At 42.0% G+C, this 12,692-nt stretch overlaps 1 protein-coding gene across 15 annotated transcripts in view; it reads right to left on the minus strand.

The window, feature by feature from the left end:
- TMEM68 (transmembrane protein 68) overlaps positions 1-12,625 on the minus strand; it is a 60,403-nt gene extending 47,778 nt beyond the window's left edge. For 5 of the 15 annotated variants that reach the window (XM_019822690.3, XM_045050124.1, XR_006592706.1 and 2 more), the window contains exons 1-3: positions 12,328-12,623; positions 3,702-3,746; positions 1,988-2,381 (exon numbers count right to left, since the gene is read on the minus strand). In XM_019822690.3, coding sequence (XP_019678249.1) covers positions 1,988-2,312 — 325 coding nt within the window. In that variant the 5' untranslated portion in view covers positions 2,313-2,381; positions 3,702-3,746; positions 12,328-12,623. Of the gene's footprint in view, positions 1-1,987; positions 2,382-3,701; positions 3,747-12,327 lie in introns of those variants that run through there. The other 10 variants (XR_006592705.1, XR_006592709.1, XR_002151713.3 and 7 more) reach the window with 6 other exon arrangements.
- Positions 12,626-12,692: the final 67 nt, after the last annotated feature.

Genomic DNA, 12,692 nt, shown 5'->3' on the forward strand with positions numbered 1-12,692 from the left:
GAGAACTTACTTTTAAAAGAGTATCACTTATCCTAATAAAATACAATGCCAAGTTACCGTAAAAAAACATTAAAAGAGGCTAAGAACTATGTCTTTTACTTCCTCAGAGCCATAAATGCATCTTTAAAAGGACCTCAGAAAAATAAAAACACCCCAAAAGTATATATTCTATTACAAAATGAGCTTAGTGCTTAAAGTTACCTAAATTAAATCATGTCTCCTGAAATATGAATAAATTCAAATTCCTCATGCTATATATTATCCTGAAATAGGGGGGGCGTATACGTAAGAGGGGGATACATATTCCCAGTAAGTATCGTCAACAATGCCAAAGAAGTTCCGTGTGCCTGTTTTAAAGACAAGCGACAGCAGCCGACACCGACGCAGTCTCTGCAGAAGGGCACACGTGGAAAGCGGAAGTATTATCTTGTCTCATGTAAAACCACCATTAGAGGGTATGAGAGTTGTAATGACCGGCAGGAGCACTAGTATTCACGAGTAAATATTCCGAATTCAGTACATCAAAGGTATACGGCTCCTGGTTGCACCTGCTATTCAGGTATTCACCATGACGTGTGACCTTGAATCCCCAACCTGGGACAAACTTTCCACAGAGCACAGATGGCAAGAGGACAGGCTTTAGAGCCTGATATCGGAGATTGTATCCTGGCTCGTCTTCCTAGCTTCCTAGCGTGCCTTGGGCAAATAACAACCTCTCTGTTCCTCAATTTCCTCACAGGAAAACTGCAAAATGGAGACAATATGTAGACTCTATCTATTCTAAGATTTAAAAGAATTAATGTACATCAAGCATTCAACAGTGTATGGCATACTAAATGCTCAAAAGACTTATAAGAATGTAGGTCATATTAAAATGATGACACATTGGCCTAATAAGCATGTTACTGGTAATCTGTGCTAACAGCAGCCTTATACTTCCATGATATATATTTCCTCCAGTACCTATTTCAAAATCTGTGCTTCCTTCTGTGTATTTCTGTGAAACGATTTTGATGCTTAACATGAAACAGAAAGCACATCTTTGTTAAACGCCTACTGAATTTTTGCATAGTCCTTAAGCAAAAATGATGAATAAGATAAAAATTGGTAGAGAAAAACACCAAGTCCTTGATAACAGGCCACAGGAGGGCAATTCTCATGACGGCCAAAGAACCACCAATCATTAAATGTAAAACATCACAATCTCTCAAATGATAAAGAAAAGAATGAATATCCTGGAGAGAAACTTATTGCTATCTCATTTCTTCAAGAGACATAATAACCTCTGAAATGAAGCAAACAGAAAATGGATAAATTTTGGTATACAAACTATATTTAACGTTATTAGTTAATAATTCTTTTTCAAAAAAAATCTAATTTGACTAGGAAAGTTCAAACTTACTTTGAACAAGATGGAATTAAACACTAAATAATTAAAGCATTTAAATAATTAAACCTATTTTCAAAATAGGTTTCTAAACCGTTTTAATTAGTTTCTTACTCTTAGATGTCTCACATATGCACTTTTATATTTTACGTTATCGTAACAGCCTACACTGTTGTATGGTTCTTTAAGAAAAAGTAACATGTTTGAAAACAATCATTTAGGGGCTCCTGGGTGGCTCAGTCGGTTGGGCCTCCGACTTCAGCTCAGGTCATGATCTCACAGCTCATGGGTTCGAGCCCCGCGTCAGGCTCTGTGCTGACCGCTCGGTCTGGAGCCGGTTCCAGATTCTGTGTCTCCCTCTCTCTGACCCTCCCCTGCTCGCACTCTGCCTCTCTGTCTCAAATATAAACAAACACTAAAATTAAAACAAAACAAAACAAAACAATCATTTAAAAAAAGACATGTAAATGCACAAAGCATGCAGACAGATGAAAGGAACTAGGGAAATATCCCTTGTACTTTTCAGTATCACGAACGATGAGACAGTTTCAGTGCCACACACGTGAACGGCAACACAGACAGCAGGGGACTCTTGCTTACCGTGCCAAACTGCTGCGTGTCCGTCCCAGAGAGTCGCCACCGTCTTCCTTGCACCGTCCCATAAATTATGAGAGTAGGCTTCTTTTAATACATTCTTCCTCTTATAAATGTGTAAGAAAATAATAGTAAGATAGAGAAGAAAGATAGTAAAGTAAGGAAGTATTAAAAGTATTAGTGGTGTAAAAACCCACAAGAGATAGTTTGCAAAATTCAAATAGTCCTCCAACTGCTCCACACCAAACCATCCTTCGAGGATGTGAATCAGACAAGTCATATAGGGCACAGAATCCTGTCCTATACCGCAGGTTTGATTTCTGTCTATCATCTTTCTTTAGGTGAAAATGACAAATTCAGTCTCTTTCTTCATTGTCATGGTAGGTCTTTAGTTTTGCCACTAGAAGGGAAAAATAATCCAATGTTATTCTCTTCACAACTGAGAAGTGTTTCAGTCTACATAAATACTATACAGAATCATTTTTTTAAATTTTTCTTTTAATGTTTATTTTTGACAGAGAGAGAGAGAGAGAGAGAGAGAGAGAGAGAGAGAGACAGAGCATAAGCAGGGGAGGGGCAGAGAGAGAGGGAGACACAGGGAGAGGGAGAGGGAGACACAGGCTCCAGGCTCCGAGCTGTCAGCACAGAGCCCGACGCAGGGCTTGAACTCACAGACCACGAGATCGTGACCTGAGCCAAAGTCGGACGCTCAACCAACTGAGCCACCCAGGCGCCCCCCTTTTTTTTTTAATTTTTTAATGTTAATTTATTTTGAGAGAGAAACAGAGAGCAAGCAGGGGAGGGATAGAGAGACAGGGAGACACAGAATCCGAAGCAGGCTCTAGGCTCTGAGCTGTTAGCACAGAACCTGACATAGGGCTCAAACCCACGAACTGTGAGATCATGACCTGAGCTGAAGTTGGATGCTTAAAAAACTGAGCCACCCAAGAGCCTGTTATTTCATTTTTTTTTTTTAATGTTTGTTTATTTTTGAAAGAGAGAGAGAGAGAGAGATTGCCCCCAGGGGAGTGGCAGAGAAAGAGGGAGACACAGAATCCCAGACAGGATCCAGGCTCTGAGCTGTCAGTCAGCACAGAGCCCCACATGGGGCTCCAACTTACAAACCGTGAGATCATGACCTGAGATGAAGTCAGATGCTTAACCAACTGAGTCACCCAGGTGCCCCTATAGAATCATCTCTTAATACCAAAAAGGAGTACATTGTTCATGGTTAACTTTGTTGCAGATTTAAATGTGAAAATTATAAGGTTTCATTTGCATGCTCATGAAGCATGTCAGGTTTAGCTTTTGAAATAACTCACAAGCTATAATTGAGAAGGAAAATAAACCTGATGAAGAATGAGATTTCGGATTGATCTTAACAACTGACTTACATCTTAAGTGGATCACACTGAATGTTTGTATCTTAAATTAGGCTATGTTGAGATAACTGCTCTTCACAAAAGAAAGCATCAATATTTGAGTCAATAAAAGTAACCCAATTCTTTAGGAAATGATGACATACATTTGTGTGTACTGTCCTTTACAAGCAGGTTTACAAAAAATTTCTCTATTCTTTTGACATTATGCAATAATAAAAATTTATCAGTGTCATTTTTATCTTGTAGTCACTAAAATTTCTCTTAAGGCTTCAATGACTGAAACTATAGCCATACAATTATTTCATGCCACTTATCTCTAAACCAGTCACTTAACTTACCAGAAATTAGGCAAATATCTTGTCCCAATCTTCAGTGTGTATGTTCTGGAAAACACAGTATACAAAGAAAAATACGCTTAAAATATATATAATCATTAATATCTAGAGTTAGAATTTCCATAAAATAAATAGCAAAAGACATTCACATATGTGTGACAAATATTATAACCCCACACTAGTGTATCACAGTTAAATCATACTCGTGACCAATGCTTTAGTGAGGACAACGCTATACGCTTATTTCCAGTATACAAAGCCCCACCTAAGACTTTCTTTTAAAATTCAGAGCTAGGAGTGCCTAGATGGCTCAGTAGGTTAAGCACCGGACTTAGGCTCTGGTCACGATCTCATGGTTTGGGAGTTCGAGCTCCACATCGGGCTCTGTGCTGACAGCTCAGAGCCTGGAGCCTGTTTCTGATTCTGTGTCTCCTTCTCTCTCTGCCCCTCCCCTACTTCACACCGTGTCTCTCTATCTCTCTCAAAAACAAATAAGCACTAAAAAAATTCAGAGCTATAAAAAATTTTTGCTTCTTTGGAGAAAAAGTACGAAAGTAAAATGTATAACTGAACATCTCTCTTTTTAGTAACTTTGCCAAATAATAAGTTGATGGTCAAATATGATATTCAATGATATAATTACATTAGCTCTTATGATCATGTTCTCTACACAAGATTTCCTTCTTTCATTCCTGTTTTCTTAGGTTCTGATTCTATTCTTAGAGACATTTTGTCATCACTGCATACGACATAGTCTTTACAAAAATCATCTCAAACCCTTTGTAGATGAGACAAGAAGACATAGTAAAGAAAGGGGTGGAGGAAGAGGTAGAGACAGATACACAACAGCAGTTATACGTTCGTTGTCTTTATGCCAAGATTATCTTGCTCCCTGACTTATTGGCAGGGCCTGCAACCTGACTTGGTCTTCCAGGGGTGGAGGATTTAGTCTAATTTCCTTGTCACCAACGGCAGTGATTGTGAGAAATGTGGGCCTGCGATGATAAGAGAAGCTAAACACGGCACATGCTAAGCCCACAAGCTGGGCTTTATTTTTTTCACTGAAGTATATTTGACACACGATGCTATGTTAGTTTCAGGTGTTCAACATAGTGATTCAAAAACTCTTGTTTTGCTGGGCTCACCACAAATGTAGCTGCCATTTGTTACCATACGGTGACGTGGGCTTCAATTACATCATATTCTCATCAACCCATCTGAAGACTTGAACCCCTATAACGTATCAGGATGTGGTCATTTAGAAGGCAATATAAACATAGCAAAACTTACTACTTTTTAAAATTAGAGCTTTCCCCCAGTAACATGGCTAGAACTACGAAAATGGAAAGTAAGTGTTGATGACGATGTGGAGAAATTAGTACCTTCATATGTTGTTGGTGGGAGTAAAAATGATGCAGCCACTGTGGCAATAAATCAGTTTGGCGATTCCTCAAAAAGCTACACGCAGAGTTACCTTATGACCCAACAATTCTACTGCTAGGTACCTATCCCAGAAAACTGAAAACACACATTCACACAAAAATTCGTATATGAATGCTGATAGCAGAATTACTCCTAAGGACCAAAAAGCGGAAACAATACAAATGCCCATCAACTAATGAATGGATAAACGAAATGTACTACACCCAAACAATAGAATAGTATTCAGTCATACAAAGGAAAGAGGTACTGTCTCATGTTACAACAGGCACGAACCTTAAAAACATACGAGGTAAAAAAAAGTCAGACACGAAAGGCCGCTTTTTACATGATTCCATTTATATGAGACTCCCAGAAGAAGCTAATCAGTAGAGACAGAGAGGCAAGTGGCTTCCAGGGGCTGGAGGAGAGGGCAATGAGCAGTGACTGCTAATGGAAATGGAAGTGTCTTTTGGGAAGAATGAAAAGGTTTTGGAATTAGATAGTAGTAATGGCCGTACAACCTTGTGAATATGCCAAAAACCATCAAGGTGTACATTTCAAAATGGTCCATGTTATGGTGAATTACACCTCCACAAAAAGAGCTTTTAAAAAATGTTCATAAGTTAAAGTTTATGATTGCTTCTCAAATATGTTAAAAGGAGCTTCTCCTAGGCCTGAAAACCAATCATTTTGATGATCCGACCCTTACTGCTTAATACAATTGCCCCCTCTAAACTAGTCTCATTTCCGATTTTAATAGGATCATAAAATCTTGTGATTTTAAAACCTTCTTTAGTACCTCCCCCGCTCAAAATTGGTAATAGAACTATACCTCTTATGCTCAATTACATTTTCAGTTATCACACATACTTAACAAACACATACAACGAAGAGGGACAGCGCACAGGCGCACATCCAGGGAGAGAAGTTATGTGGACATCTTCATGCACAGTCCCTGAACTGTGCCCCCGTGCTGCAGGAAAGGGCCTCCTCCAAAATGGTCATCCTCGATTTTGATTTAAGCCCTTTCAGAACCGGAAACTCAAAAGTTGTCCAATCCCATCTTCAAAACCATCCATCAATCCACAAAAGATCGTCCATATACTTACCTGACTGTAACTTTTCCCTGCCAGACCTAGTTCTACACCATAGAACTTCTTCCGCGAGACATGGCACAGCGATGATAAGCTGTGAAATCCCGTTTTCTAGTCAGAATCCTGAATTCTTTTGGGGCGCCTGGGGGGCTCAGTTGCTTAAGCGTCCAACTCTTGATTTGGGCTCAGGTCATGACCTCACAGTTCTTAGGATGGAGCCCCGCGTCAAGGCCCTGAGCCATCAGTGCACAGCCTGCCGGGGAGTCTCTATCTCCCAGTCTCTCTGCACCCCTCGGCCCCCTTGCGCGCGCTCTCTCTCAAAAATAAATAAACATTAAAAAAAAAAATCTCAGTTCTTTCAACCACTCCTCAGACCCTAGCGTCATAACCTCTCACCACTCTAGTCACTCCCTGTGACGGACTCCAGTTTGATATTGAGAGCAACAGGTACAGTAACCCACCTGTGCCTCAACTTGCTAAAATCTGTAAAACTGGGATATGGTAATAGATACACTACGTTAGATGACGCTGGGTCATGACGCTATGGAGAAAAATCTACAGCGGGGTAATCGGAATATGGAGCTCTACAGCAGGCAAGAGGGTAGGAGGGGGTTGCGATGTTTTAATATCATAGCCCAAGAAGGACTCCTGAAAGGTACATTTGAGCGGAGACCTGAGGAAGTGAGGAAGCAAATGATGTGGGAATTTGGAGAATTCCTGGCTAAAATAAAAGCAGACGCAGAGGGTGTGTACTTGGTAAGGTGAGGAGCAGCAGGGTAGCAGGCTGAGAAGAGTGAAGGGAGAGGGGTCAGAAATGGGCAGAGAGGTAGCACTGTGGAACTCTCTAGGCCAGCTTTCATCTTAAGTGAGCTGGAGAGGGCACAGGAAGAGACAGACAGCCTGACTGCAGCTTTAAGTGACCACTGTGTTGAGAATACACTGCATAGGGAGCAAAAGAGAAGTTAAGGCAGTAAGTGAAATGCTGAAAATGGCTCAGACAAGGCTAACAGAGTGAAGGTCTGTAAGAGACCATCAGTTTCTGGATCTATCGTAAAGATAAAGCCACTGGAATTGCTGATGAACGTCTGTAGAATGTGAGTGAAAGAGAGAAGTCTGGGAGGACTGCAGTTTTGGCAATGTGGGCTTGTATTCCAGGAGACTCTGTCACTTCCCGTGTGACCTAGGCAGACCTAATATTGCTATGATCACCACTGTTATTAGCTAGCTTGAGAAAAGACAGAGTTACAGGAAGAACAGGTTCGGGAGTGGTCTCGACATCAGAAATTCAATTTAGAACATGTTAAGATTCTAGCAGACATTCAAGTGAAGACCTTTAACAGGCAGCTGGACATACAGGTCAGCAGGAAGATCAGGACCAGAGGAATACAGACATATATTCCTCCTGGGGGGGGGGGGGGGAATCTAGAATGAAAAAGAGTCCCCAGGACTGAGCCTTGCAGCCCTCAACATTTTAGAAGTTGGGAAAACCATGAGGAACCAACACTCTCCTTCCAGGAATGGCACCCTGTGTGTCAAAGTAAGGAAAGAGTATTCAGCTGTTTCAAATGATGCTGAGAGGCCTAAGAAATAATCGTTGATCACTGCGTTTTACAACACAGAGACACTGACAAACCCTGATAATTAAGAAATATTTTGATAAGTGAGGATGAAAGTCAGGTGGAGTAAATTCATGAAAAAAAAAGGGCAACGAATTGGAAACAGCAAATATGGACAACTCTGCAGAGAAATGCTGACACAAAAAGGAACAGAAAGATAGGGTGAGTATCTAGAGGGGAATGTGGGTCAAGTTTGTTGTTGTTTTAAGATGAAGGAAAACAGCAAGCTTTAATACCAATGGTAATGGGTCAATGGGAGAGTAAGAAAGAGATGATGCAGGAGAGGAATAATGTTGGGACCGGTCCTCGACTAGACCACAGGGGATAAATACAGCGTATAAGACAAGGGATGGCCCAGAGAAGACTATGCCATTGGGTTATTAATTCATTTACTCAACATATACTTACTAAGCAAGTAGTTCGTGCTCCACACTATTCTAAACACTTGAGGATACATCAGTAAACAAAATCATATGAGAAAATCAGGGTGCCTGTGTGGTTCAGTTGGTTAAGCGTCCGACTTCAGCTCAGGTCATGATCTCACAGCTCCATGTCGGGCTCTGTGCTGACAGCTTGGAGCCCAGAACCTGTTTTGGATTCTGTATCTCTCTCTCTCTCTCTGCCCCTCTCCTGCTCACGCTCTATCTCTCCCTCCTTCAAAAATAAATAAATATTAAAAAATCATATGAGAATGGGGCGCCTGGGTGGCTCAGTCAGTTGAACGTCCGACTTCGGCTCAGATCATGATCTCACAGTTTGTGAGTTCAAGCCCTGCCTTCGGGCCCTGTGCTGACAGCTCAGAGCCTGGAACCTGCTTCGGATTCTGTGTCCCCTTCTCTCTCTGCCCCTCCCCTACTTGTGCTCGCTCGCTCTCTCTCTCTCTCTCAAAAATAAATAAATGTAAAAAAAAATTTAAAAAACCCATATGAGAAAACATATGTAAAGCACTTACAATAATATGTCTGGCACATAGTAGGCACCAAACAAATACCAGCTAAATATAGACCTTACCTGTGTTCCTTCAAATCCATGACAAAAAATGTGGACCAAGACAGTGCCCTAAAACCTGCCACTAAAGAACTACCAGAGGAGTCTGAATAACAAGCCTTTGAGTGGATAAATACTTACTTTCAATAATATGAAAATTGGCTTTAGAAGTCAATGAATGCAACCTCTTAATTTTGCAGAAACCAGTTAAAAAGAGAAAGCCAAGTTCACTTGCCCAAAGTTACTAAATTAATTCAGTGAAGAACCAAGGACCAAAATTAAAATCCAGTTCCTACTTCCTACTCTGGTTTTCACTACATTCTCTGTAATATCTCTGTCCCTCTCTCTCTAACAGAAAGCTGAAAATATTAAGATTGCAATTTCTGTCTTCCCACTACTTCTGCCTGGCCCTTGTCCCCCTCCAATTTACCACGGGCTATATTGGACTCCTTACCACTTTGTTTTGATCCAATTAAAAACTATAGTGGTTAAAAGTGGTTTGGGGGGAGATACAGTATTTTAATTACCAAAATAACAGGTTATTTCCAACCAAAAAAAAAAAAATCTACAATCAAACACAGTCCTCGCATCACATATTAAAAAAATATCGTAATGTTGACATTGATAGTGAAGAACATTTATTGTAATTGACTTTACACACTTTAAAATAACAACATTTCAAAAACTAATAAATCAGAACAGAGGATTTCTTGTTTTCTGTAAAAACTTAATAAATGTTTAAAAAAATTTTGGGGGGAATGCAAACTGGTACAGCCACTCTGGAAAACAATATGGAGGTTCCTCAAAAAGTTAAAACTAGAACTACCCTATGACCCAGCAATTACACTACTAAGTATTCATCCAAGGGATACAGGTGTGCTGTTTCGAAGGGGCACATGTACCCCAATGCTTATGGTAGCACTATCAACAATAGCCAAAGTGTGGAAAGAGCCCAAATGTCCACTGATGGATGAATGGATAAAGAAGATGTGGTCTATACATACAATGGAGTATTTATTACTCGGCGATCAAAAAGAAGAAATCTTGCCATTTGCAACTACGTGGATGGAACTAGAGGGTATTATGCTGAGCGAAATTAGAAAAAGACAAATATATGACTTCACTTATAGGAGGACTTTAAGATCCAAAACAGATGAACATAAAGCAAGGAAAGCAAAAATAATATAAAAACAATGAGGGGGACGAAACATAAGAGATTCTTAAATACAAAGAACAAACAGGGTTGCTGGAGGGATTGTGGGAGGGGGAAGGGCTAAATGGGTAAGGGGCATTAAGGAATCTACTCCTGAAATCATTGTTGCACCATGTGCTAACTTGGATGTAAATTATAAAAAATAAATAAGTTATAGAAAGTAAAAAGAAAAAAAATTTTTTAACATTTTTATTTTATTTTTGACAGAGAGAGAGATAGAGCATGAGGAGGGAAGGGACAGACAGAGAGGGAGACACAGAATCTGAAGCAGGCTCTAGGCTCTGAGCTGTCAGCACAGAACCCAACACAGAGCTCGAACTCACAAGGTGTGAGATCATGACCTGAGCAGAAGTCCGACGCTTAACTGACTGAGCCACCCAGGCACCCAGAAATAGATCTATTCTTTAAACACCCATTATCATTACTTTTAGCACCATGGATGGCAGCAGATCAATTTTTTACTTTCAGTATATAAGCCACATTAAGGATACATTGAAAATGCCAATTAAATTAAATACTCACTGAAATAAAATTAATTTTCCCTTTTCCTTTCTGCATTTTTAATAATTGTTTAACAGGGAGATAGGACTCAGTTCTAGCGAATAAGCATTCTACTTCAAACCATCAATAAAACTGAAGTTTATCTAATATCTCCATTAAAACATCTGGCAAACCTAGTAATTTTATCTTTAAAACAATATCTTTTAGGGGCACCTGGGTGGCTCAGTCGGTTTAAGTGTCCGACTTCAGCTCAGGTCATGATCTCACGGTTTTTTAGGTTCGAGCCCAGCATCAGGCTCTGTGCTGAGAGCCAGGAGCCTGGAGCCTGCTTTGATTCTGTCTCCCTCTCTCTCACCCCTCCCCAAGCTCACTCGCGTGGGAGCTCTCTTCTCTCTCCCTCTCTCAAAAATAAACATTAAAAAAGTAAAAACCAGTGGCGCCTGGGTGGCTCAGTAGGTTAGGTGTCCGACTTCAGCTCAGGTCATGATCTCACAGTCCATGAGTTTGAGCCCCGCATCGGGCTCTGTGCTGACAGCTCAGAACCTGAAGCCTGCTTCGGATTCTGTGTCTCCCTCTCTCTCTGACCCTCCCCTGCTCATACTCTGTCTCAAAAACAAATTTAAAGAAAATTAAAAAAATTTAAAAATAAATAAAAACAATTACCTTTTAGATTTCAAGTTTCAAACTCGAAGTTCTGATATGAACTACCTTCCAAGGTTTGGGATTTTTTTTTTTTAAACCCTAGAATGTCCTTCAACTTTTAGCTAGAATCTTGCATTCTGATAATTACTGTTCTACCTTTTTTTTCCTTAACCTATCCTCACCCCCCAAATGTTGCACATCTATACGGGTGTATCTGTAACTGGGCAGCACTCTTATGAGCCTATCTCGGACACCAGGTGGAAATAAACATTTCATTCGAAAATTAATCTTCTATTTCTATCCAATAGTAAATGCGACCAAAACATTAAGGACTGTGTTAAACATCCGGATTTTATCTCAGCTTTAACACAGACTAAAGAAGTAACAATGCCATTTCAGCATTAACAGCACAACCAAGTCCTGAAACGCTCCAACCACCCCCAAGTCTGAACTTGCTTCTTTAAGGAAGCTGCCTGGGCAGTCTCAACGAATACCACACACCAAATACTGACTTCCTTTTTCAAATCTAGCAGTGGTGTTCCAGTTTTCGGCGTCCCGGTTATGTGCACACGCATTTTTCTTACGCATCAGCAGCCTGAGGGCAGAAACCTGTTCCACAGGCTGCAAACCCCAGGGACCAACGCAGTGCCTGCGCGCACAAAGTAGGTACCCACTCAAACTATTAATAGCACACGAGCGATCGGATACACAGTTTCGTCTAGTTCTTCCAGCCGCCCGAGGAGGCAGGTACTATTATTCATCGTTCCTATTTTACAGATGATCACAAAGAGACTCAGAAGGGTTACTTCGCTTGCCCGGATCAAAGACACAGCAAAGGGGCATCAAACCAGGATTCCAAGCCTGACTCGTCCGGAAGCCTTCTTAACCACTTATTCCTGCGGCCTCTCCCGTACACGCCCGTGATCACCCCAGAAGGCTCGATTCGGATCCCGGGGCCAGAGGTCGCCGGGCAAGCCCCAGAGGCCTGTAGTGAGGTTCTGACACCTCGCCCCGCCGCCTAAGTTGAGATGAAACGAGGTTTTTAAGCGCGGGGGTTGGGGGGGGGGGGGGAGTGATGCGCGGCGGAGTGAAAGGGCTCGTTGTGACCCAGGCAGGGCCACCCCTCCCCGCCACTCCGGTGCCCGAGCTTATACCGAGTACTGCGGGAACCGCCGGGGACTCCGGGACTGCCTCACCGAGACGAGACTCGCGGTCCTGGCGGCTCAGAGCCCCGCGACACTGATGCGGAGCCGCGCGCCGGAAACGGAGGACAAGAGGAGGACCGACGCGCCTCTGGCGGGAGGGGCGGAGGCGGCTCGCCCTCACCCTCGAGCAGCGGCGGGAGCCCTTCGGTGGCTCAGCGACCCAGGGAAGCGGAGAAATTTCAGCGGCCAGCGTTCTCCCCCACGAGCAACCTGTGAAGAAAAAGACAAACACCGGCGGCAGCCCGGACCGCGTTGAGCCGTGCACCGCCTGCCGCCCCGCCCCTTCCGGGGCCGCCAGGAGCCGTTTCCGGCGG

This window comes from Felis catus, chromosome F2 (genome assembly GCF_018350175.1).
Source record: "Felis catus isolate Fca126 chromosome F2, F.catus_Fca126_mat1.0, whole genome shotgun sequence".
NCBI lineage: Eukaryota > Metazoa > Chordata > Mammalia > Carnivora > Felidae > Felis > Felis catus.